Raw genomic sequence first — 27,981 nt, forward strand, 5'->3', positions numbered from 1 at the left:
TCTACAGGGAGCCAGCATAGAAAGCGATGTAGTAAGTCTTACTGATGGGTTAGTTATGTTCAGCACTATAATTTAGCACAACACGGTAGTTATCCAAAAAACTACAACGCAACATCATCCAGAGAGAGCCAGGAACTCCATAAAGCACAACCAAATGCGGATTACCCAGTGCACGGCCAGGAAGAAGTAGGAGCTTTTATTTATAACGCAGCACATAAACAATGAGCCCAGGCAAGATACGAGAACGGCCTGATAAAGGGCCTTGGCCGCCTAAGCTGTAATACCTATTGTCTCCCCTATCTTATAAATAAAAGCGCGGTCTATGTTGTTGCTGAAAAAAAGCTGCATCATCCATCTTTCATTTCAGACCTATTACTATGCTCTTTGTAGTATTAAATTGTATCAATAACTCTTCGTTTGCTCATTTTTGTTTAATGTACATGAAACAAAAAAAACAATGTAACTATAGTTTTGTCTTTTTAGAAGATAACTCTGTATTTTCCCCACAAGTCACTTCCTGTGTCAGTGAAGAGAGCCCCCAACGACAGCCCCTGAGCGTATTCGTCCTGCGTGGGCTCATGACAAGGACAGTGATAGCTGGAAGATACAGCAACGCTAGTGTGCGAGGTCTGCGTCATGGAGCCCCTGGACACAGCTAGCCCAGCACGAGCTCAGCATGGTTGTGTGTCCAGCTCCGCTTACAGGCACATCATTGTGCTGCAAATGGGAAACACGTTCAAAATATGGCATCTACTTGACAGATCCTAAATAATTCAACATTAAAATTTACAGGGACATTAGCCAAGTGTAACGCTGGGCACACACCAGAATGATTTGGCCTCAATTTCCCCAATTTCAATACAATCTCGACCGATTGTATGTAAATTGGGCATGTTTTAGATCCGATTCCGATCCGTTGTTTTGCAGATCCTACCTGCTGTAGTCAGGATTTGAAAACGACCCCTTCAACTGGGTACAGATCGGGAACGGATCGGATGTTCCAGCAGATTGTGCGACCATCGCATGGTCGTCTCACGATCTGCTCACGATCGTTCTGGTGTGTACACAGCAGCATTGCTGTAGCAGAGACATTAGCTACATGTAATGGGGCCGACACACGGGGAGATGGGCTGAGCATTCTGAGCTATGCTCGCTCAGAACACTCAGCAAGATCGCTCAGCACACAGCACTGCACAGCAATGTGCTGTGAGCGATCTGTCAGTGTATATGAAATACCGCCTGTCGACACATGTTGGCTGAAAAAAACCCCTGCAAATAATATTTGTTGACCTTCCCCATGTTGCCCTAATGCTTGTGTCGACTTAAGGCCTGTCAACCTGCAGTGGTCAATCCGATGTATGTCGACCTTAATGGTGCTGACCTAACAACCATTTCCCAAATGAACACTGCAGTGTGTGTGTGTCTGTCTGTCTGTGTTTGTTAATCATGGCCATTATTCTGGTTCACTCGCAAAGGCAAATTAGTTCTCAAATGGACAAATATGCAGAGAGAGTTAGATTTGGGTGGGGTTTTGCCTAAAAGTGAGCTCTATATTGCAATGTAAAAATAAAGCAGCCAGTATTTACCCTGCACAGAAACAAAATAACTCACCCAAATCTAATTCTATCTGCACATGTTACATCTGCCCCACCTGCACTGCAGCACAGTATTGTCCATTTGAGAAGGAATTTGACTTTGCGAGTGAACCAGAATAATGGCCCATGGTCATAGTATTTTGAGTACAGTAGTAGCCATATAAATAGAGGGTTATGTAATAAATAGTAGTTTTATTTATTAATTTCATCTTCACTGGAATCCTCTGAGGTAACATTAGATTGGTCATCACTGTCATCAGTATCACTGCTATCTTCGTCATCATCCTCAGTCTCTTCGCTGTCCTCATCCTCATTGTTTTGCTGTTCTTCTGCAATGTATATAAGTGTTACAAGGCATTCTACCATTCAGTAACCTTCCACATATATTTAGACACTGACATTTTTTTTGTCAGTTTAGATGCTTTAAAAAAAAAAATCCAGTTACAAAAGGTGTGGAAGTCCATGATAGACAACAATGGTGGATGATTGCAGGATCCATTGGGGTGCGCACGGGATTGCACGCAAACTAGATTTTCAGCAGCAGCACCCAGCGGTGGTCAGGACTGCATTACTTGCCTGACGCCGCCGGTCTTCAGCTCGCACACTACCAAACAGCGCTGGCTCGGCTCCATAAAGTCAGCCCCCAGCCCGCTCCGACCTATAGACGTCACGGGACAGCGCACAGCACGCACACACGCTCCATCCCACATCCCACCCGCCTGGTCTTGTCTCCCACCTACAGTGCTCAGAGTCAGGTCACCTACCCATGACCTGCAAGTTCTGCCTGCCAGTGTGCCATGCCGAGCAGGAGCCAGCTGCAGCCAGTGTTCATCCTAGGTGCAGGAAGATTGCTTTTTAAAAATTAACGGTACTTGTTTCCTAGCACAGCACCCCCGATTTTGATCGAAGTGCATCTTATGCAATCGCATCGCATGCAATATAGCGGCATGCGATGCGATTTTTAATTGTACAAGCACCCTAATGGGTGCTTACAATGTTAAATACACCCCTATTGTCAACGCTACCCCCACTATCAACGCCAACCCGAAGCGTGGCGAGCGCAGCCCCACTATCCACGTCGGCGTGGAGTTGATCTTAGATAGTGTGGCGAGCGCAGTGAGTCACCGTGCCCGAAGCGTGGCGAGGGGACACGGATTACTTTACATGTGATCCACGTCCCCTTGCGGGGCTCGCCACGCTTCGGGCTCATATTCCCGAAGTTTAGCCCAACTTATCCAGTGATTATCTTCTGTACTCTTCACACCTTTCCCCCTGGGTCACTAGTGTTTATTGATGGTGTTACGGAAGACAGAAGCAGCCAGATGAATTCTGTTGTGTATAAGGATATACAGTCGGCTCACATTCATTTGAATTCTGCAAAGTTGATTGGACACCACTTCACACTACAAGATAGACAATGACCCAAACTATACCCAGGAGTTTAAGAAGTTTAATACTCTGGGTTGGCCAAATTGATCACCTGATCTCAACCCTGATCCAACAACTATTTTACGTGCAGAAGACAATACTAATGCAGAACAAAGAACAAATAAAGACTGCTGCAGTACAGGCCTGGCAAAGCACAATGAGGGAGGATTAGATAATTGGGTAAATTGGACTTTAGCTGGCCAAGAAGTCTGATAACTGTATTGTAGTTGATGGGCTAAGCATTGTGGATGCTGGAAAATATGGGAGATGGTTACTGCGGCCTGCATGTGTGGTCATTTGGCAGCACTTCAGCCCTGTACACACGGGGCGACTGGGGTGCCCTGTACTGAGCGAGCTGCCTAAGCACAGACACGGATTTTGCCTATGGTCTATCTCTGCAGGTAGCGGGACCACGCATCGCTATAGGGCAGCGGTTCCCAACCCGTGGTACGCGTACCAACGGGAGTACGCGCTGGTCTTTCAGTGGGTACGCAAACCAGACGCCACTAATGGCGGCTGCGTGACCCGGCACATGCGCAGGACGCCGGGTCACGCTGCCGCGGCTGGAAGGCAGTAAGACGGGTTGCTGGGGGTATGCGGCACCGGCTTCTGAGCCTGAGGGGAGGAAAGTGCATTGCGCATCTCTCCTACCCCTCACCTTGCTTCCCTGTGACTGGGCCGCCCGTCAGCCAATCAGAGCTTGCAGGCCGGCAGCCAATCAGGAGCCGGCCCACGAACTTTGATTGGCGGGCAGCCCAGTCACAGTGAAGGGAAGGAGAGATGCGCAGTGTGCTGTACTCTCCTTCCCTGAGAGAAGAAGGCAGCGGTGGCAGCTACAGTGACTGCAGGGAGACACTGGACTGTCCTCTCCCCGGCAGCAGCATCAATGGTGAGTGTGCTGCTGCTGGGAAACACTGTGGGGGGCATTGGCACTGTGGGGGTATACTTATTGCTGGCACTGTGGGAGCATATTTATTGCTGGCACTGTGGGGGGCATTGCTGGCACTGTGGGGGCATACCATATTGCTGACATTATGGGGGCATACCATATTGCTGGCACTGTGGGGGCATACTTGTTGCTGGCACTGTGGGGCATTGCTGGCACTATGGGGGCATATTTATTGCTGGCACTGTGGGGGCATACCATATTGCTGGCACTGTGGGGGGCATTGCTGGCACTGTGGGGGCATACCATATTGCTGGCACTGTGGGGGCATATTTATTGCTGGCACTGTGGGGGGCATTGCTGGAACTGTGGGGGCATACCATATTGCTGGCACTGTGGGGGCATACCATATTGCTGGCAATGTGGGGGCATACTTGTTGCTGGCACTGTGGGGCATTGCTGGCACTGTGGGGCATACTTGTTGCTGGCACTGTAGGGGCATTGTTGGCACTGTGGGCGCATACCCAGTACCATGGGGTCATACCTGGCACTGTGGTGGCATTCCTGTTTCTGGCACTGTGGGGGCATACGTGGCACCATTGGAGCATATGTTTATCTGGCACTTTTGGGGGCATATGTGTATCTGGCACTATTGGAAGGCTAACGTGATCCCTTGGAATGTCTGTTTGTTGCTTCAGTAATAGAGATTTGACAGTGTTCTGTTATTTTATATGCTGTCCGCAGAATGGGCTGAGCTTATATTGTGGTCAAGTGGTTGCACTTTTTTTTTTCTTTCTCGTCATTGCCAGTATGAACGCTATGTTTTATATTTGGTACCAGAATGATTTTTGCAGTATAAACTGGGCACTAGAATCTTTTTGGATATCATACATCAGCATGTTCTTAAATTCATCTGAAGACATGGCACAGAAAATGGGGGAGTGACTTGCCCCTGTTAAGTCACACCCTTCAAATGTGACCACATTCCTTTTTAGGACACGCCCCCCAAAATTTTCACGAGGGGGTACTCATAAATGAAATAATCAAGGGGTACGGGAGAAAAAAAAGGTTGGGAACCACTGTTCTAGAGCATGTATAGAGAAAGTCCCCTCTTACCATGTTGCAGCATTTTCTCAATAAGAGGTGAGAATTCGTTTGCTTCTGGATTTTCTGGCTCATAGATCAGCACTACAATGTGGAAAGAAATGCATTCAGCTAATGTGCAGGGTATACACGTAACAATAGGATCACTATAAAGCTAATCATTTCGTGCACCTAGAAAACCAAGATGGCTTGGAAAAGACTAATCTGTGAAACGATAGAACTCCTTCAGGGACTGTCAGGGGTGAATTTATGATGCTTGGAGAAGTGTTATCTATCCCCATAAAGAACGTTATGAGCAAGGTGATAATGGTTCAGCCAATCAGCTCTTACCTGTCAATTTACATATTGTAGCTGATTGGCTGAACCATTATCACCTTGCTCATAACGTTCTTTATGGGGATAGATAACACTTCTCCAAGCTTCATAAATTCACCCCTCAGTGAGGAAAATACCGTTATTATTAGCAGGATTGGGTTTAGGGGTCAGGCCACCCCTAGGCACAATATTTTGGACCACTCCCCCTATTAGGTGTGTGGCGTGATGTCGTCCTGTCACTTGCCGCTGCCCACTCGGCCATGCACATAATAAAAGAGTCAGTGACTCAGACTGACAGCTGCCGCCCATAATAGGTACCACCACTAGGCCCGTGACTCACAGGTCTAGTGATAAATCCAGCCCTGATTGTTAGGACCCTATTTAGCCGAATGGGCACTTGTCCTAAGAACTACGACATTTGCCATCAATGCAGCTGTGATGATAGCATACCTCCCAACATTGAGGAGGTACGAGGAGGGACGCTGTCACACGCTCCAAAATCTCGGGGGCGCGGCGCTCCTGCGAGGCCACGCTCCGTTTTTGCTGCTGTGGGGGCATGAATAGACACTGTGCGTGTGCAGCGTGTATTGATGGGGGAGGGGGAGTTAGAGACTCTCTGCCCCGTCAAGGGACACCCCCAAAAATGGGACATTCCCACGGAAAGCGTGACAGTTGGGTCGACAGTCGCGGGACACCTCCGGCCCCGGGTGGGATGCGGGAACCCCCCCAAAAAATGGGACATTCCCACGGAAAGCGTGACAGTTGGGTCGACAGTCGCGGGACATCTCCAGCCCCGGGTGGGATGCGGGAACCCCCCCAAAAAATGGGACATTCCCACGGAAAGCGTGACAGTTGGGTCGACAGTCGCGGGACATCTCCAGCCCCGGGTGGGATGCGGGAACCCCCCCAAAAAATGGGACATTCCCACGGAAAGCGTGACAGTTGGGTCGACAGTCGCGGGACATCTCCAGCCCCGGGTGGGATGCGGGAACCCCCCCAAAAATGGGACATTCCCACGGAAAGCGTGACAATTGGGAGGTATGTGCAGAAGTCGTGCTGTCCACCACTGATCAATAAAAACCAGGGGCTTACTACCATAGGTGCAGGGAGTGCAGCTGCTATTGGATGGTACATGGGGCCCTTACAAACATTTCTATGGGGCCTACAGATATCTAGTTACGCCACTGTGTGAAACACATTAATAAAAATGAAATACATACCCATTTGGCAAAGTTTCTGTGCCACCATGTAATCCTCATCCATTATAGCTTTAAGGAACTGAAAAAAACAACAGCCCACAACATACTTATAAACAAGTTTGTATAGAACACAGTGAAGAAACAACTTCTCAGAGACCAGGATTTGTCTCCTAACAGTTTACAGGGAAATCATAATAGAAGAATGCAGCGCATATTGTGACAAGGAAGCACATACACTGGATAAGATGAAGTCTTGGTCTTTATTTTGTAGCAGGTTAACAGCACACCAGGTAATCAGCACAGGCAAGCACTGTTACAGCATACCAGGTAATCAGCATAGGCAAGCACTGTTACGCATTGCAGCATACAGGTGTCACAGCACAGTACAAACTCCTCACAATGTTCCAGTGGTCCCTACCATAGCCCACATCCCTGACCTTCACCTGATTGGCTATTCCATCATCAGGTACAATAACCTCCTGCCCTGGAAACTAGGGGTGCCAATCCCAGGGCATTTTTTCAATTGGGATTGAAAAATGCTCGGGAATTGGGATTGAAAAATGCTCAATCCCGGGATTCCCGGGATCCTGGGATTGACATCTCTCAATTTTACAGGCAGTAAGAAGGCCCTGTCCCCCACTCCGGCCGCCCTGCACATTAATTTACTTACATGGCTGGGTGGCCGGGAGCAGGGCAGACATCCGCGGGTGAAGGGAGCGGGAGCAGGGCAGGCATCCTGTGGGCGGGTGGCATCGGCCGTGGCAGCAGCAGAGCCGCCAGTGCTGCAGACATGTTTCAAAGGTGCGCGGTCGCAGTCACTCTGAAGCGGATATGGGCGGTGCAGCCTGTGCAGCGTGACGTTCAGAGGTCCCGCTGCGTTGCCCATACCCGCTCCAGACTGCAGGCTGGAGATCAGGATCTCCTGGGCAGCATCTGAGCACTCACTCAGACACTGCCCAGCATTAGATAATCCCGGGATTGGAAGGTCCAATCCCGGGATTCAAATCCCGGTGTTTTTTAGGCCAAATCCCAGGATCCCGCCGATCCCGGGATTGGCCACCCTACTGGAAACACCTATACCATGAAAGCACAGGTGTTGCAAATCAACCCAACCCTGATCCCATCAGTTTTCCTGCTGTTGGACCAGATCCTCCACATTACCTTCATGTAGAAGGATGCTGTCCCTGCCACAATATGTTTAGAGACAGCTCATGTCTATGCTGCGTCTCTTAGAGCCCTCAGGTGCTTACGGACTCAGTGACTCCTCTACAGTCCCAAACACACATCCACCCAAACTCATGTCACCTCTGCAAGAAGTTGTACGGGAGCACCTCCTGCTTCATCATCGCTCTCATCTTCACCACTAGACTCCTCCGGCTGCTCCACGACGATGGGTTTATGAATAGATGGTGACGGAAGTCCTGCAGTTACTGTCACATCTACAGTAATTATAATCAGACAGGCATAGATCAATCAGCTGTAATTATGGGGTGAGTAAAGTGGTAGATTGGTTCACTTAATAAGTAAAGAAAAAAGAGGAGGAGCTTGTACTGCACAGCCAATTATTATTCATAACTAATTAAAAGCCTGTCAATTTGACAGCTTCTGCAATGTACTTTCACTTTAAGCTGTGATAGTTTTATTTTTCCTTTGAGCTGTGATAGATTTTAGCACTCAAACTCCCCACCCTACCCCCATCCCTATCCACTCCTACCTCTCATCTGTCTTCACAGCTCCCTCGGTCCATATTCAGCAAGTTTGGAACAAATCAGTTTTACTATGACATATTTTAGCGCACAAAGGGGGAAATTTACTAAGATTGATGATTTCAGCCAATCCGCGGTACAAATGGGTACGACCGTTATCTTCTGAAAATGCGACCGGAGAATATAGAACATTTACTCTCTGGATTTGTATTTCTGATGACGATGTGAATTGTATTTGGGTGCCGTATTTACCGGCAGCCAAATACCTACGATGCGGCAGCCTCGCACAGATCAGTACTGGGTGGCACTTGAGTACTGGTTATGGTATAGGGGGGTTGACAGTGGTTAGGTTGACATAAGCTTAAGGTCAACATCGGCACTGAAAAGGTGGACACAAGTTTTTCACGGTTTTTATGCTCTATGTCGACATGGACATCACACAAGTGTACTGCAGGACAGGCCAACCTGTGGCTCTTCAGATGTTGTGAAACTACAAATCCCAGCATGCCTTGCCACAGTTTTAACACTCCCTAAAGGCAAAACTGTGGCAAGGCATGATGGGATTTGTAGTTTGACAACATCTGGAGAGCCACAGGTTGGCCTGGAATGGTGTACTGCATCCACTTGCATAGCTCACTGCACTCGGCACAATCTAACTCTATGCCCACTTGGATAGTAAAGGATGAACCAAGTCAGTCTAAAAAAAAAACAATAACGGTACTTGTGTATTTGCAGGGCGCCCAATTTACATACGTACGGCACCGTAGGAAAATGACATCACATCGCATGCAATTTTGCTGTGCAATGCGATGCGATTTGATGCGATTTTCCTTAGTTAGTTTTTGGTGCACGTGGATAGTGGGGTATGAAAAGGTCGGGAGGACGCGTAACCGCTGCACTCGCCACACTTCGGGGTGACGTGGGTAGTGGGGGTGTGCTAAATCCCATTGCATCACATAGACATGTACACTGGGTGTGTTCTGCTAAATCGCATGTGATGTGAAGCGATCGGTGGTCGGGGGCAGTGAATAAATTAACTAGTGAGATCACATTGCATCACACGGCATGAAAATGTGCCATGCAATGCAATGCGATTTCACTATGCAGAATAGCCCACTAAGCAAATAGCTAAGTGGGCGCCCTGCAAATACACAAGTACCCAAAACACATGAAAACTCATGTCGACCATGTCGACTTTAAGCTTGTGTTGACCTTCTGTCAATGTGGACCTATGGTATGTTGACCATTAGTGGTTGACCTAGTGACTTTTGATCTTGACATTGTCTACCCAGGGACCGGATACTCTGAGTACATCAGGTCTCCCTGTAATACAGCCACTCTGAGTACATCAGGTCTCCCTGTAATACAGCCACTCCGAGTACATCAGGTCTCCCTGTAATACAGCCACTCCGAGTACATCAGGTCTCCCTGTAATACAGCCACTCTGAGTACATCAGGTCTCCCTGTAATACAGCCACTCTGAGTACATCAGGTCTCCCTGTAATACAGCCACTCTGAGTACATCAGGTCTCCCTGTAATACAGCCACTCTGAGTACATCAGGTCTCCCTGTAATACAGCCACTCTGAGTACATCAGGTCTCCCTGTAATACAGCCACTCTGAGTACATCAGGTCTCCCTGTAATACAGCCACTCCGAGTACATCAGGTCTCCCTGTAATACAGCCACTCCGAGTACATCAGGTCTCCCTGTAATACAGCCACTCCGAGTACATCAGGTCTCCCTGTAATACAGCCACTCCGAGTACATCAGGTCTCCCTGTAATACAGCCACTCCGAGTACATCAGGTCTCCCTGTAATACAGCCACTCTGAGTACATCAGGTCTCCCTGTAATACAGCCACTCTGAGTACATCAGGTCTCCCTGTAATACAGCCACTCTGAGTACATCAGGTCTCCCTGTAATACAGCCACTCTGAGTACATCAGGTCTCCCTGTAATACAGCCACTCTGAGTACATCAGGTCTCCCTGTAATACAGCCACTCCGAGTACATCAGGTCTCCCTGTAATACAGCCACTCCGAGTACATCAGGTCTCCCTGTAATACAGCCACTCCGAGTACATCAGGTCTCCCTGTAATACAGCCACTCCGAGTACATCAGGTCTCCCTGTAATACAGCCACTCCGAGTACACCAGGTCTCCCTGTAATACAGCCACTCCGAGTACATCAGGTCTCCCTGTAATACAGCCACTCTGAGTACATCAGGTCTCCCTGTAATACAGCCACTCTGAGTACATCAGGTCTCCCTGTAATACAGCCACTCTGAGTACATCAGGTCTCCCTGTAATACAGCCACTCTGAGTACATAAGGTCTCCCTGTAATACAGCCACTCTGAGTACATCAGGTCTCCCTGTAATACAGCCACTCTGAGTACATCAGGTCTCCCTGTAATACAGCCACTCTGAGTACATCAGGTCTCCCTGTAATACAGCCACTCTGAGTACATCAGGTCTCCCTGTAATACAGCCACTCTGAGTACATCAGGTCTCCCTGTAATACAGCCACTCCGAGTACATCAGGTCTCCCTGTAATACAGCCACTCTGAGTACATCAGGTCTCCCTGTAATACAGCCACTCCGAGTACATCAGGTCTCCCTGTAATACAGCCACTCTGAGTACATCAGGTCTCCCTGTAATACAGCCACTCTGAGTACATCAGGTCTCCCTGTAATACAGCCACTCTGAGTACATCAGGTCTCCCTGTAATACAGCCACTCTGAGTACATCAGGTCTCCCTGTAATACAGCCACTCTGAGTACATCAGGTCTCCCTGTAATACAGCCACTCTGAGTACATCAGGTCTCCCTGTAATACAGCCACTCTGAGTACATCAGGTCTCCCTGTAATACAGCCACTCTGAGTACATCAGGTCTCCCTGTAATACAGCCACTCCGAGTACATCAGGTCTCCCTGTAATACAGCCACTCTGAGTACATCAGGTCTCCCTGTAATACAGCCACTCTGAGTACATCAGGTCTCCCTGTAATACAGCCACTCTGAGTACATCAGGTCTCCCTGTAATACAGCCACTCTGAGTACATCAGGTCTCTCTGTAATACAGCCACTCTGAGTACATCAGGTCTCCCTGTAATACAGCCACTCTGAGTACATCAGGTCTCCCTGTAATACAGCCACTCTGAGTACATCAGGTCTCCCTGTAATACAGCCACTCCGAGTACATCAGGTCTCCCTGTAATACAGCCACTCCGAGTACATCAGGTCTCCCTGTAATACAGACACTCCGAGTACATCAGGTCTCCCTGTAATACAGCCACTCCGAGTACATCAGGTCTCCCTGTAATACAGACACTCCGAGTACATCAGGTCTCCCTGTAATACAGCCACTCTGAGTACATCAGGTCTCCCTGTAATACAGCCACTCCGAGTACATCAGGTCTCCCTGTAATACAGCCACTCCGAGTACATCAGGTCTCCCTGTAATACAGCCACTCTGAGTACATCAGGTCTCCCTGTAATACAGCCACTCCGAGTACATCAGGTCTCTCTGTAATACAGCCACTCTGAGTACATCAGGTCTCCCTGTAATACAGCCACTCTGAGTACATCAGGTCTCCCTGTAATACAGCCACTCTGAGTACATCAGGTCTCCCTGTAATACAGCCACTCTGAGTACATCAGGTCTCCCTGTAATACAGCCACTCTGAGTACATCAGGTCTCCCTGTAATACAGCCACTCTGAGTACATCAGGTCTCCCTGTAATACAGCCACTCTGAGTACATCAGGTCTCTCTGTAATACAGCCACTCCGAGTACATCAGGTCTCCCTGTAATACAGCCACTCCGAGTACATCAGGTCTCCCTGTAATACAGCCACTCCGAGTACATCAGGTCTCCCTGTAATACAGCCACTCCGAGTACATCAGGTCTCCCTGTAATACAGCCACTCTGAGTACATCAGGTCTCCCTGTAATACAGCCACTCCGAGTACATCAGGTCTCCCTGTAATACAGCCACTCCGAGTACATCAGGTCTCCCTGTAATACAGCCACTCCGAGTACATCAGGTCTCCCTGTAATACAGCCACTCTGAGTACATCAGGTCTCCCTGTAATACAGCCACTCTGAGTACATCAGGTCTCCCTGTAATACAGACACTCCGAGTACATCAGGTCTCCCTGTAATACAGCCACTCCGAGTACATCAGGTCTCCCTGTAATACAGCCACTCTGAGTACATCAGGTCTCCCTGTAATACAGCCACTCTGAGTACATCAGGTCTCCCTGTAATACAGCCACTCTGAGTACATCAGGTCTCCCTGTAATACAGCCACTCCGAGTACATCAGGTCTCCCTGTAATACAGCCACTCTGAGTACATCAGGTCTCTCTGTAATACAGCCACTCTGAGTACATCAGGTCTCCCTGTAATACAGCCACTCTGAGTACATCAGGTCTCCCTGTAATACAGCCACTCTGAGTACATCAGGTCTCCCTGTAATACAGCCACTCTGAGTACATCAGGTCTCCCTGTAATACAGCCACTCCGAGTACATCAGGTCTCCCTGTAATACAGCCACTCCGAGTACATCAGGTCTCCCTGTAATACAGCCACTCTGAGTACATCAGGTCTCCCTGTAATACAGACACTCCGAGTACATCAGGTCTCCCTGTAATACAGCCACTCTGAGTACATCAGGTCTCCCTGTAATACAGCCACTCCGAGTACATCAGGTCTCCCTGTAATACAGCCACTCCGAGTACATCAGGTCTCCCTGTAATACAGCCACTCCGAGTACATCAGGTCTCCCTGTAATACAGACACTCCGAGTACATCAGGTCTCCCTGTAATACAGCCACTCTGAGTACATCAGGTCTCCCTGTAATACAGCCACTCTGAGTACATCAGGTCTCCCTGTAATACAGCCACTCCGAGTACATCAGGTCTCCCTGTAATACAGCCACTCCGAGTACATCAGGTCTCCCTGTAATACAGCCACTCCGAGTACATCAGGTCTCTCTGTAATACAGCCACTCTGAGTACATCAGGTCTCTCTGTAATACAGCCACTCTGAGTACATCAGGTCTCCCTGTAATACAGCCACTCCGAGTACATCAGGTCTCCCTGTAATACAGCCACTCCGAGTACATCAGGTCTCCCTGTAATACAGCCACTCTGAGTACATCAGGTCTCCCTGTAATACAGCCACTCTGAGTACATCAGGTCTCCCTGTAATACAGCCACTCCGAGTACATCAGGTCTCCCTGTAATACAGCCACTCTGAGTACATCAGGTCTCCCTGTAATACAGCCACTCTGAGTACATCAGGTCTCCCTGTAATACAGCCACTCTGAGTACATCAGGTCTCTCTGTAATACAGCCACTCTGAGTACATCAGGTCTCCCTGTAATACAGCCACTCCGAGTACATCAGGTCTCCCTGTAATACAGCCACTCCGAGTACATCAGGTCTCCCTGTAATACAGCCACTCCGAGTACATAAGGTCTCCCTGTAATACAGCCACTCTGAGTACATCAGGTCTCCCTGTAATACAGCCACTCTGAGTACATCAGGTCTCCCTGTAATACAGCCACTCCGAGTACATCAGGTCTCCCTGTAATACAGACACTCCGAGTACATCAGGTCTCCCTGTAATACAGCCACTCCGAGTACATCAGGTCTCCCTGTAATACAGCCACTCCGAGTACATCAGGTCTCCCTGTAATACAGCCACTCTGAGTACATCAGGTCTCCCTGTAATACAGACACTCCGAGTACATCAGGTCTCCCTGTAATACAGACACTCCGAGTACATCAGGTCTCCCTGTAATACAGCCACTCTGAGTACATCAGGTCTCCCTGTAATACAGCCACTCCGAGTACATCAGGTCTCCCTGTAATACAGCCACTCTGAGTACATCAGGTCTCCCTGTAATACAGCCACTCCGAGTACATCAGGTCTCTCTGTAATACAGCCACTCTGAGTACATCAGGTCTCTCTGTAATACAGCCACTCTGAGTACATCAGGTCTCCCTGTAATACAGCCACTCCGAGTACATCAGGTCTCCCTGTAATACAGCCACTCTGAGTACATCAGGTCTCCCTGTAATACAGCCACTCCGAGTACATCAGGTCTCCCTGTAATACAGCCACTCCGAGTACATCAGGTCTCCCTGTAATACAGCCACTCTGAGTACATAAGGTCTCCCTGTAATACAGCCACTCTGAGTACATCAGGTCTCCCTGTAATACAGCCACTCTGAGTACATCAGGTCTCCCTGTAATACAGACACTCCGAGTACATCAGGTCTCCCTGTAATACAGCCACTCCGAGTACATCAGGTCTCCCTGTAATACAGCCACTCCGAGTACATCAGGTCTCCCTGTAATACAGCCACTCCGAGTACATCAGGTCTCCCTGTAATACAGACACTCCGAGTACATCAGGTCTCCCTGTAATACAGCCACTCTGAGTACATCAGGTCTCCCTGTAATACAGCCACTCCGAGTACATCAGGTCTCCCTGTAATACAGCCACTCCGAGTACATCAGGTCTCCCTGTAATACAGCCACTCTGAGTACATCAGGTCTCCCTGTAATACAGCCACTCCGAGTACATCAGGTCTCTCTGTAATACAGCCACTCTGAGTACATCAGGTCTCTCTGTAATACAGCCACTCTGAGTACATCAGGTCTCCCTGTAATACAGCCACTCCGAGTACATCAGGTCTCCCTGTAATACAGCCACTCCGAGTACATCAGGTCTCCCTGTAATACAGCCACTCCGAGTACATCAGGTCTCCCTGTAATACAGCCACTCTGAGTACATCAGGTCTCCCTGTAATACAGCCACTCCGAGTACATCAGGTCTCCCTGTAATACAGCCACTCTGAGTACATCAGGTCTCCCTGTAATACAGCCACTCCGAGTACATCAGGTCTCCCTGTAATACAGCCACTCCGAGTACATCAGGTCTCCCTGTAATACAGCCACTCCGAGTACATCAGGTCTCCCTGTAATACAGCCACTCCGAGTACATCAGGTCTCCCTGTAATACAGCCACTCCGAGTACATCAGGTCTCCCTGTAATACAGCCACTCCGAGTACATCAGGTCTCCCTGTAATACAGCCACTCCGAGTACATCAGGTCTCCCTGTAATACAGCCACTCCGAGTACATCAGGTCTCCCTGTAATACAGCCACTCCGAGTACATCAGGTCTCCCTGTAATACAGCCACTCTGAGTACATCAGGTCTCCCTGTAATACAGCCACTCTGAGTACATCAGGTCTCCCTGTAATACAGCCACTCTGAGTACATCAGGTCTCCCTGTAATACAGCCACTCTGAGTACATCAGGTCTCCCTGTAATACAGCCACTCTGAGTACATCAGGTCTCCCTGTAATACAGCCAGACTGAGTACATCAGGTCTCCCTGTAATACAGCCACTCTGAGTACATCAGGTCTCCCTGTAATACAGCCACTCTGAGTACATCAGGTCTCCCTGTAATACAGCCACTCTGAGTACATCAGGTCTCCCTGTAATACAGCCACTCTGAGTACATCAGGTCTCCCTGTAATACAGCCACTCTGAGTACATCAGGTCTCTCTGTAATACAGCCACTCTGAGTACATCAGGTCTCCCTGTAATACAGCCACTCCGAGTACATCAGGTCTCCCTGTAATACAGCCACTCTGAGTACATCAGGTCTCCCTGTAATACAGCCACTCCGAGTACATCAGGTCTCCCTGTAATACAGCCACTCTGAGTACATCAGGTCTCCCTGTAATACAGCCACTCTGAGTACATCAGGTCTCCCTGTAATACAGCCACTCTGAGTACATCAGGTCTCCCTGTAATACAGCCACTCTGAGTACATCAGGTCTCCCTGTAATACAGCCACTCTGAGTACATCAGGTCTCCCTGTAATACAGCCAGACTGAGTACATCAGGTCTCCCTGTAATACAGCCACTCTGAGTACATCAGGTCTCCCTGTAATACAGCCACTCTGAGTACATCAGGTCTCCCTGTAATACAGCCACTCTGAGTACATCAGGTCTCCCTGTAATACAGCCACTCTGAGTACATCAGGTCTCCCTGTAATACAGCCACTCTGAGTACATCAGGTCTCTCTGTAATACAGCCACTCTGAGTACATCAGGTCTCCCTGTAATACAGCCACTCCGAGTACATCAGGTCTCCCTGTAATACAGCCACTCTGAGTACATCAGGTCTCCCTGTAATACAGCCACTCCGAGTACATCAGGTCTCCCTGTAATACAGCCACTCTGAGTACATCAGGTCTCCCTGTAATACAGCCACTCTGAGTACATCAGGTCTCCCTGTAATACAGCCACTCTGAGTACATCAGGTCTCCCTGTAATACAGCCACTCTGAGTACATCAGGTCTCCCTGTAATACAGCCACTCTGAGTACATCAGGTCTCCCTGTAATACAGCCACTCCGAGTACATCAGGTCTCCCTGTAATACAGCCACTCTGAGTACATCAGGTCTCCCTGTAATACAGCCACTCTGAGTACATCAGGTCTCCCTGTAATACAGCCACTCTGAGTACATCAGGTCTCCCTGTAATACAGCCACTCTGAGTACATCAGGTCTCCCTGTAATACAGCCACTCCGAGTACATCAGGTCTCCCTGTAATACAGCCACTCTGAGTACATCAGGTCTCCCTGTAATACAGCCACTCTGACTACATCAGGTCTCCCTGTAATACAGCCAGACTGTTGTATCACGTTCCAGGCAACCATTATGTTTAGCTTGGTAGTATGTGCCACCGTATGAAGACGACGACTGAGTATCAGCTTTATAAGTCTACTGTTCCTTTTATTATGGATGTATTCAATCCCAACATAGAGCAGAATGTGGAGTAATTCCAGGTAAGCCATGGAAAATGATTAGAACTGTGTAAGTGGGGGGTATTCATAATGATTTAGGGATGTCAGGGGGTGTGCCATAGCCAAGCTCAGTGTAAAGCTGGCCAATATTTACTGTGAACAGAAGCATTATTATCCAGAAGCATTAATAACCTCTAAGCATACAAAGGTGCTCATACTAGTAGGACTACTAACCCTTAGATACTACGTACGCCAGATTTAGCGCTTAGTGTGTCAATTTGGCAGCACACATGATGTTCGCGGTGTTGCCTGTGATATTGTGGCACAGCAGACAATGGAACTAGGTACATGCAGCTCATTTAGTGCTTTTGGTGTCTGTACAGTAACCAAATACTCTATGGATACTGTTTTTACTCTCTACGGGATGTGTCAATTTTACTCCCAATCTCTCCAAGTCCTGCCCACACTCTCTCCGCTCCCAAAAGCCAGGGACTGGTCAAGGAAAACTGGGACTGTTAGCAGGGACCCTGCTATGGTGTGAGAACCTTCATGTCCCCTGACACTGATTGGACTCGTTACCAAACATTCATAGGATGAACCAACAGTTGCACACAGTTCTATATTGAATAGGTGAGCTATTAAAGTGGCTATAATGTACATGAATGCAATTATGCATTTAGTGGTAGTGACATGTCCATGGCAGAGCTACAGTATATACAGGACAGCATAGTATCATAGCCTCAGTGTAATGACGTCCATATAGCTAGGAGGCTGCAGTTCCTATGTGATAATTAGCAATAAATCCCAGTATAGTATAATAAAATAATATAGCAAGCCCACTGCCTCAGCACGGGATTAGAGTTTATTATGCATCATGACAATTAATGTTTACAAAAATGGGTTGAAAGCAGGTTTGTAATGTGAAAGCAGCATCATTACCGATTATTTGTGCTTCCGACGCCTTCGGCACAGTACTGCACACTGCCTTTTTTGATTGCTTGCTGTCTGCTGCATTATAATCCGGAATATGACTGCTGCGAATAGAGCAAGGGATTGTCAGACATTAGCCCTGTTCCATCATGATACATGGAAACATAACTGGTTTGGTTGTTTGTGCTTACAGGGGGCCCTGGGAAGTTGTTGTACTGGGGCCCAAGATTTCTCTTGACAGCCCTGGAAAAAGCCCACAAAATACCTTCAAAGAGATGGTAAATATGGTAGGGCAGTCTACAGAAATGTGTTATATGCCACTTCCACATCGCTGTCCTGTTCTACGTTATCACAGAAATAAGGTACTAGAATCATTGCAATCCTACTAGATAGCTGATAACAGACGATGGTACCCACTCGGCCTCCTGAGGGTATTTTCTATCTGTATTAAATTCTTGAGTTAGTATTGACTTTAAAAAAGAACAATATCTCTTTTCATTGATTTTCATTTCTATCAATGATTTTTAAATAAGTAAGAATAAACATGGAGATTCGGAAGGGCGAGAGATCTGGAAATCCTCAAGATTGAGGACCCAATAGCTGGGTAGTCGTGGTTCCCAAACCCTGCTAGTGGGACGAAAGGACCAAAAGGAAGGCCTTTGTGGTGTCCTGCGAGTAGCTGGTGGAGCTACTGAGGGAAGAAAGTGAGACTTACCACGTGTTGCCTGGGATATCCAGTTATCAAGCTCAGGCCAGAACAGGACATCCCCATTAAATGCAAGAGCCTCCCCTGCTCGTTTGGATTCCGCGTCCGCTTGCCATTGGCGTAACCAAAGCGCTCTGCGAGCTAATAGGGAGAGTGCAGAAACTGTGCCTGCAACCATACAAATATCTGAGGAAGCTTCCATTAAAAATGTAGAAGCCTCCTGGATCTCTTCAGCAAGTTGAACAATGGAGGCCGGGTCAGAACCCTCAAGAACTTCTGAAGAAATTTTTGAGGCCCATACCCCTATGACCTTATTTACCAAGCAACCGACCTGAGCCGGACGCTGTAAACACCAGCCGCAGGTTACCTCTAACTTACGGTCCGAGGTGTCCTTAAGGGTGGTGGCCCCTGGGACCGGAAGGACCGTCTTTTTAGACGGTCGAGATACAGAAGAATCCACCATTGGTGGTATCTCAACCTTCTTCCTGACCTCATGTTGAAGGCAGTAATTTGATAAAAACCTGCAAGGTACCTGAAATTTTTTGTCGGGATGACACCAGGCTTGCAGCACATGATCAACCAGTTCATCTGCCAGAGGAAAAGTGGAAGATTGCTTTTGTTTCTTACCAAAAAGAGAATGACGGCAGTGGCGTAGCTATTGCCCCGCAGCCCCCGCCGTGGCGGGGAGGCGATTGGAAGGTGAGAGCGCCGGGGGGCTGCGGGGCTATTGTTACCCTTCCCGCTGCGTCTGCCATGGGACCTTTCGCCGGCTCTCCGTCTCCCTGCTCTCCCGGCTCAGTCTGCTCTAGCATCCTTAAAAACGGTCTGCTGTACGGGGGCAGCCATTTTCTGAGTGACATGTTTTTTATGACAGCAGGAGCCGGGAGAGCAGGGAGACGGAGAGCCGCAGCGCAGACTGATTCGCTGGCGGAAGGTCCCGGGGCAGACGCAGCGGCACTACGTGGAACGGTAAGGGGGTTGGGGGGGGGGGGGGGGTGAGCTGGGGGGGTCGGGGTCGAGCTGGCGGAGGGGGAGGGGAGGGGGGGGGCGTGAAAAAGAGTTGTGGCGGGGGGATATTTTTTCATAGTTATGCCACTGAATGACGGACAGGAGTGTCTGCTCCCTCAGTCACATTACAAGCAATTTTTACCATCTCAATTAAATCCTCCAGGCCCTGAGAGGCTTGTTCAGGCTCTTGCGTATCAAACGCTAAAACAACATCCTCCTCCTCTGGGGGAGCAAATTCACCCTCCTCAAGATCAGGCATATCATCATAATCACCTAAATCCACAGACTGTGGCAGCAACCTCTTTCTGTGTTAAAGAGTGTGGTTTAATGACCTTGAAGAGGATGGACCAGCGCCCTCTGCTGGCCTTGGGGCCAGAGCTTTTGTTAAGCCTTCTACTGCAGAGGCTAAAGAGGCCTGCTGGCTTCTGGATGTCTCCCTATCTTTTTGAGCTGCTGAGAGCTCAGAAGATAATTGGGACATGACATCTGCAAGCTACGATGCCCAGACAGGGGTATGCACAGGCATACCTCCCAACTTTTGTTCTAAAGAAATAGGGACACTCGCGCGCGCCCGAAAAGGGGGCGGGGCGTATGCAAATGAGGGCGCGGCTTATGCTAATTAGCCGCGACCTCATTTTCATACGAGAATAGACGCTGTGCGCATGCGCACAGCGTCTATTCTACTAGATTGGGGGGGTCTCCCAACTGCCACCCCCGCAGCGGGACAATGCCTGCCGCGGGTGGGACAGAGGGACAGGACCCGAAAATCGGGACTGTCCCTCTAAAATCGTGACAGTTGGGAGGTATGCACAGGAGCCTGTGCTAACGGGGGGTTAACAGTGCCTTTATCACAAAGTAAAACTCCCTCTGTAGAAGGTGAAAATTTTGCATTACACTTCTTGCAAGCAACTCTCTTGGAGTTACCGCCTGCCATTGTAACAATAAGTACACAGTAAATTACCACACTTAGAGAGTAGGCATAGGTTTGCCAGTCAGAAGTACTGGAAGGGAGAGACAGTGAAAGAAACAGCGCTATTATAGGTGTGTGCACATTGAGTGTTAGGGGTGCACAGGCACCCCCAAATGCTGTGCCCACCCTTGTGGACAACTCCCTGCCGCTAGCAATACCAGCAATACCTTTTACCAAAGTCTTTTGCTTTTTAGACCTGTATTCCATTAAAATTAGTGCCCATCAATCAATCGTATGTTTTGCATTGTTAATTGTACTAGACCGTTGTCATATCACTACATACCTGCATAATCCATATATTTTTTTCCTTTATATGCATGTACTGTTATACAGAGTAATAAGAATATTAAAACTGAAATAGGCTGGAGATTATGTTCTGGCTGAGAGACATTTTGGGGGAAATTTACCAATATGAAAAACCTAGTTTTTCGTATTGGTATTTCCCTACGGCTGCATACGACTGTTTTAGTCGTATGCAAAGTCGTGTTCCGGAGGGGAAATTACAAAGCAGTCAGATACGACTGCTTTGTAACCAATGTTCCCTCTAATTTTATGAAGACTGTGTGCGGCAAAAGATTTTGGCTGTGCAACTTTGGAAGAAATTTTTTATTTTTGTGCGTCACTTCTATATATAACTGGAAAATTACGTTCAGCATTTGTGTTAACTTTTCTTCAAAATTATATTAAACATTCAAAACATTGAAACTTTCAAAACACAGCACATGATGTAGTTAATGGGTGAAACACACATGAATTTAGTCCACAACTGCAAAAAGTTGACCACTGCTGCTTTGTGCGCTCTGTTGTAATGCCTGTGCGCATGCTCGGCGAGTTGTGTGCGCGCGCACACGCGCACAGCTTAGAGGGAACCCTGTTTGAAACACTCCGATGGTGTAACCATTCGTATTAGCCGGCCATATATACGGCCGCTAATACGAATGTTTCTGGCAGTCTGCACGGATCAGTCAGATCCGTGCAGGCTGCAAGGTGTAAAAAAAAAATAGAAAAAATAAATAAATAATAAAAAAAAAACAGCGTGGGGTCCCCCCCACAGCTGTAACCAGCACCAGGCTGAAGGAGTCGGGGCCGGTAATTAAAAATCAGGGAACCCGACAAATAGGGGTTCCCCGATTTTTAACAACCAGCCCCAGGCTCCAGGCCGGGGCTGGTTCCCAAAATACGGGGGACAAAATGACTAGGGATCCCCCGTATTTTAAGAACCAGCCCCAGGCACAACCAGCCAGCAGGGTAATGTCACAGCCGGGGGACACTTATTATATAAGGTCCCGCGGCCAAAACATTAACCCTACCCCCCTCCAGGACTTACCTGACCAGGCTGAAGCCTGGTGCTGTCCTCGATGCCCCTGGGCGGTGGGCATCGAGCTGATAGCGGTGTAAAAAAAAAGATTAAACTATTGTCTAATACTGGGGCACTATGAGTCCCAGCAAGCCTCCCCCGCAAGCTGGGACTTGGAGAACCACAAGTCCCAGCCTGCGGGGCATTAAAGGGCCCGCTGGGTCTTGTAGTGCCACAGTATTAAAAATAGTACAATAAAACACACTGACACATACTTAAAATAAAACTTTAATACATACAAAGCCCGAACATACTAATACTTACCTATCTTCTTTCCGTAGGTAGCCCTGGTCCTGTGTCGTCTTCTGGTCCTGTGTCGGCGGTCTTCTGGATCCATGTCGACGTCCTTCTTCAAGTCGACGTCGCTGTCGGCGATGGCGTCCGGATCCGACGAAATCCATGGAGGAAGCTGTGGAAGGAAACCATACTCACCTGTCCTAGCCAATCAGGAGCCGCTAGGCCGCAAGGCGGCCAATAGCGGCATTCGGAAGGCGGAGCCGCACGATGTACCATGCCGGGTTTTTTTTTAATATTTTTTTTTAATATTTTTCTACACTAAAGCCTGCACGGATCTGACTGATCCGTGCAGGCTTAAAGCAAATACGACAGGGAAAGCAAGGTGTATTTTCCTGTTGTATTTGCGTGGGTGTTTTACACCACTTAGCAGCCGTATTATCAGTACGGCTGCTTAGTACATCAGGAACCACCATTCTTTTGAATGGTGATTTCTGTCGTATTCTATCGATGGTGTAGACATTCGTATTTGTAAATACAAATACGAATGTTCCATCTTTAGGAATACGAATTGTTGTATTTTTGGGATTGTAAATCCCGAGAATACAAATTCGTAAAAAAAAGGTGTATTTCTCCCTACGAATACACCTTTTTTCTACGAATCCATTTTGGTAAATGTCCCCCTTTATATTTTTAGCGAGTACCAATAGATATAGGTAAACATGCATGATTGGCAGTGTTAGACACACCCAATGGGCAATGCCAGACACGCCCAATAGGTGGTGCTAGAAACACCCCTTTGACGATGCACCCCTTAATAAAATGGGCTGCGCATGCCTAAGGACCCAGGGCATAATGGGAAAATTGTCAAAACTGAAGGGGATCTAGACACTACCACTGCTTTGCCTGTGTCATTGTCACACAGGCAAAGCAGTTCTGTTTATATATTTTATCTATTGTAACTACATTACAATTAAGGACCCCAAAATAGGATACAAATACAACAAAACATTGGGCGAGATGTAATCAAGTCCGAGATTGGTGGCCCTGTGGGATGTCGTCCGAAATCTGATGTTTTCCTTAAAGGGGTAATCATTGCCTTGTAAGTGATTGCCCATTTAAAATAACATCACCGTTCATCCGGCATCGCACGCGTCCGCCGAACTCAGACTTCAGTGAGATGTGTTTTTTTTACAGATTTTTTTATTATTACTTTGACTAAGGTAAATATAAAAGCATTTATATTGCTTATAAAACTCCCTTTTTAATGTTATTCAGAACATTTTATCCACGGATATAAACAGTATCTCAGCAGACTGGAAACAGGGGACACTGATCATCTATTGATGTTTATAGCCATATCAAAGAAGCCATTCTCTTCAGGCCAATGTGGCACGTTGTTATGAGTCTGTAAACAACCGGGGCGGTCGGCTGATGTCAGCGGGCGCGATAAAAGTCAGTTCAGACTGACTTTTATCTGCGAACAGCATAAAAATCGTTCAATGGTGTACGCGATCACATCCCCTCGCCTTCTGCTGCAAGTGCAGAAAATCCATTACTAAAGTCCCGTACACACGGAGGAGATATATTGCTCAGCCATATATTTCTACCAATATATGGCTGAGCAATGTTTCTCCTTTTCATCAGCGACCAGAGATGGTCGCTGATGAAAGGGAACCTCTGCCGGCGGTGCAGCAGAGGTAATCAGGTAATCAGCTGGTCGCAGGAGCAAGCTCCTGCGACCAGCGATTAGAACGGGGCTGAAAACAGGAGCGCGCACCCGCCGATTTATCGCCGGGGCACACTCCCATCACTGGCAATATGGTCACCTGCGACCATATTTCCAGCGATTTCAGCCCCTATCGCCCCCGTGTGTACACAGCTTAACAGCAATTAATAATTGTAATGGTGCCGAGCCTTATATGTGTGTATGTATGAATATGGTATCAATCTATCTATCTATGAACCAGCACTCTGGTAATGTACCCTACCAAGGTGGAGGATTAATAAGGACAGCTGTAGTGTAGTGGCTTTACCTGCTCATCCTCTGACATGAACGATGATCCTCCTAGATTAATGCATCAAATATTAGGCACTGCACAGGCTAATTCTGCACCAGGACAACATACACCAGATAGCGGCAGTGGAAGGAGCTGTACTGAAAATGTTTAGGTCGGTCACCATGGTTGCAGCCGGGCGGTGTAGCACAGAACCCGGCCCGTACAGAAACAGAGACAGCAGAAGAGGGTTCCGCCTACATAGCTGCTGCTGCGAGATAAAGAAGAAAGCCACGATGTGAGCGTCAGTAAATACGCTGCTAATAAGTACAATCCAGCTGTTTTATAAAAGAAGTAAAGTCGCACACAGTCATAGCACGTCTCTGCATAGGCGAAACTGGGGGATTTTTTTTTTTTACTTTTTAGGCCAGTGGTCGAAGTGTGCCGGTATGCAGCGCAGCAGCGGTTTACAATACCGGCACTTCGACTGCACTGATCCGCAGCTGCGGATTCGGACTGCAATGCGAGGAGGAGCGGGTAGTGCTGCTGCTGCTGAGATAGTTAAGGCGGTATCGGCTGCTCCTCTGTCCCCTGCTGCCGGAGCTGCGCTATGCAGCATAGTGGTGAGAGTACTGCAAGGTGATATTGCAAAACCATCCCCTAAGCAGGGGTTCCCAAACTTTTTGGAATCATGGCACCCCGAAGCATCAGAATTATTTTGCGGCACCCCGAAGCATCAGAATTATTTTGCGGCACCCCTAGGCTACAGGTTTCTCATTGAGAAAGTTAAAAACAAATATTAAGTTAAATATATTGTGTTTATATCTCACCCTTAGGATCAGTAATGTGGTAATAGACAGTATTCACTTCTGTTTGTGCACAATTTGACTATAATGTTAGACATAAATAACTTGAATTGATCCTGGACCACCAACCCAGGGCACCCCTGCAAGTCCTCCAAGGCACCCCAAGGTGCCACGGCACACAGTTTGGGAACCCCTGCCCTACAGTGTTTTCCACACCGACCTGACAGATATCCCCACCCCTCCTTGTGACACCTCCCCCCCCACCTCTCTTTGTGAACACCTCGCTCATCTCTGTGCCCCAGTGTGACCACCTCTACCTTATGATCTCCCATCTACCCTGTAGTTAACCCCCCTTTTTCTAACCTTTTTTAGATATCCAGGCTTGAGCACAGGTGACTTAATTAGTATCTGAGGGATTCTGATTAAACCATCTGTGCTGAAGCCTGGATATCACTAAAACCTGCACTGTTGGTGTGCCTTGAGGATCGTGGTTGGGAATTCCTGCTGTACCCTCTTCATTCTTCCTTGCGCCCCTCATCTAACCCGTGTGCCCACCTCACTCCTTCTTATGCCCCCTGACCCTAACCTGCGCCCACCTCATCTCTCCCTCAACTCACTCCTCCCTGTGTCCCCTCATGGCTTTATCAGTTGTATTGTTATCCCACCCTGGGATCCAGGGTGTATTGTGACTGCTCATTAAGGGATCATGTCCCACAGAGGTTGCACTCTATGGGGTAGATGTAAAATTAGTTGTTATGGGGAAAAGAGATATCAGCACTGATACCACTCCTTCCCCATGTATGAATTTGCTGGAGTGTTGTACATGACAGGGGCACTAAACTGAGCGGTGAGTGGCACTGACCGTTCCGACACCTCCAAGTATTCGATTTTGATGGCTGCAGGTGTCGTTGTCCTATCTCCACAGCAGGGACAGTTCTGTCCCTGGTTGTGACGCCTGTTCTCAGCTCCAGGCTTCACAGGACATTGCACATGTGTGAGGCCATTATCTATAGGTTCAGGTATAGGATGAGGACTGCTGCTTCTGCTTTTCCCACTTAAACGACCTAGACTACTGCTTCTGCTTTTTCCACGTACATGACCTAGACTGGTGCTTCTGCTTTTACCACTTACATTACACCTAGACTGCTGCTTCTGCTTTTCCCACTTACATAAGCTAGACCACTGCTTCTGCTTTTCCCACTTACATAAGCTAGACCGCTGCTTCTGCTTTTCCCACTTATATGACCTAGACTGCTGCTTCTGCTTTTCCCACTTACATTACACCTAGACTGCTGCTTTTGCTTTTCCCACTAACATTACACCTAGACTGCTGCTTCTGCTTTTCCCACTTACATTACACCTAAACTGCTGCTTCTGCTTTTCCCACTTACATAAGCTAGACCGCTGCTTCTGCTTTTCCCACTTAAACAACCTAGGGGTCCATTTAATGGAATATATAAAACAAGCTGGGCGGGATCTTGCTATATGCGATACTTTCGGTTGCATGTATCTTGTTGCACACGCAGAACAAGGGCACCGATAGGAGCACGCCCCTCTGAAATATAAATCAGCCCACTAACAGTTGTCTTACCATTAATAAAAATTCTGCAAATATCAAGCTCCTTGCCCTCTTTCAGGGCACTACTTCACTTCTTCACCCTTTCTTGCCAGTAGGCAGCTGGGCACTACTTCACTCCTTCACCCATCTTTAGCCAGTGGGCAGCTGGGCACTACTTCGCTCCTTCACCCCTATGTAGTCAGTGGGCAGATGGGCACTACTTCACTCCTCTTTCGTCGGTGGGCAGCTGGGCACTACTTTACTTCTGCACTCCTTTCTAGCCAGTGGGCACTACTTCATTCAATCACCCCTATCTATAGCCAGTGGGCAGCTGGGCACTTCTGCACTCCTTCACTCATCTTGCCAGTGGGCAGCTGGGCACTACTTCACTCCTCTCTAGCCAGTGGGCAGCTGGGCACTACTTCACTCCTCTCTAGCCAGTGGGCAGCTGGGCACTACTTCACTCCTCTCTAGCCAGCGTGCTGCTGGGCACTTCTTTACTGCTCTCTAGCCAGCGGGCAGCTGGGCGGGCATTACTTCACTTCTTCACCCCTCTAGCAGTGGGCAGCAGGGCACTACTTCACTCCTCTCTAGCCAGTGGGCAGCTGGGCTGCTTTATACTTTATCCTGATTTTATTTGTATGTTATAATGGTGGTAGATCAGTAATGTTACCCCAGTTAGCTCTTCTGTAGGAGACTGCTCCCGGCATCCCCACCATAACCCTATTCTTACATACAGTGGGGGTTATTCTGGTCCATATGCTCGCATGCAAACCTGATGTTTTCACTTCTGTTTGTGCACAATTTGACTATAATGTTAGACATAAATAACTTGAATTGATCCTGGACCACCAACCCAGGGCACCCCTGCAAGTCCTCCAAGGCACCCCAGGGTGCCACGGCACACAGTTTGGGAACCCCTGCCCTACAGTGTTTTCCACACCGACCTGACAGATATCCCCATCCCTCCTTGTGACACCCCCCCCCCCCCACCTCTCTTTGTGAACACCTCGCTCATCTCTGTGCCCCAGTGTGACCACCTCTACCTTATGATCTCCCATCTACCCTGTAGTTAACCCCCCTTTTTCTAACCTTTTTTAGATATCCAGGCTTGAGCACAGGTGACTTAATTAGTATCTGAGGGATTCTGATTAAACCATCTGTGCTGAAGCCTGGATATCACTAAAACCTGCACTGTTGGTGTGCCTTGAGGATCGTGGTTGGGAATTCCTGCTGTACCCTCTTCATTCTTCCTTGCGCCCCTCATCTAACCCGTGTGCCCACCTCACTCCTTCTTATGCCCCCTGACCCTAACCTGCGCCCACCTCATCTCTCCCTCAACTC

The 27,981-nt window shown here is 48.2% G+C and overlaps 1 protein-coding gene across 1 annotated transcript; it reads right to left on the reverse strand.

The window, feature by feature from the left end:
• Nucleotides 1-515: 515 nt before the first annotated feature.
• On the reverse strand, nt 516-24,598 carry ERICH2 (glutamate rich 2). The gene is made up of 7 exons (XM_083152173.1): nt 24,458-24,598; nt 24,313-24,344; nt 18,011-18,105; nt 7,833-7,966; nt 6,549-6,606; nt 5,026-5,097; nt 516-1,924 (listed from the first exon to the last, which is right to left on the reverse strand). Exons 1-7 carry the CDS (start codon nt 24,458-24,460, stop codon nt 1,788-1,790), a joined length of 531 nt encoding a protein of 176 aa, XP_083008299.1. The 5' UTR covers nt 24,461-24,598; the 3' UTR covers nt 516-1,787.
• Nucleotides 24,599-27,981: the final 3,383 nt, after the last annotated feature.

The sequence above is a fragment of the Crinia signifera genome, chromosome 7 (assembly GCF_055691185.1).
Source record: "Crinia signifera chromosome 7, ASM5569118v1, whole genome shotgun sequence".
Classification (NCBI taxonomy): domain Eukaryota; kingdom Metazoa; phylum Chordata; class Amphibia; order Anura; family Myobatrachidae; genus Crinia; species Crinia signifera.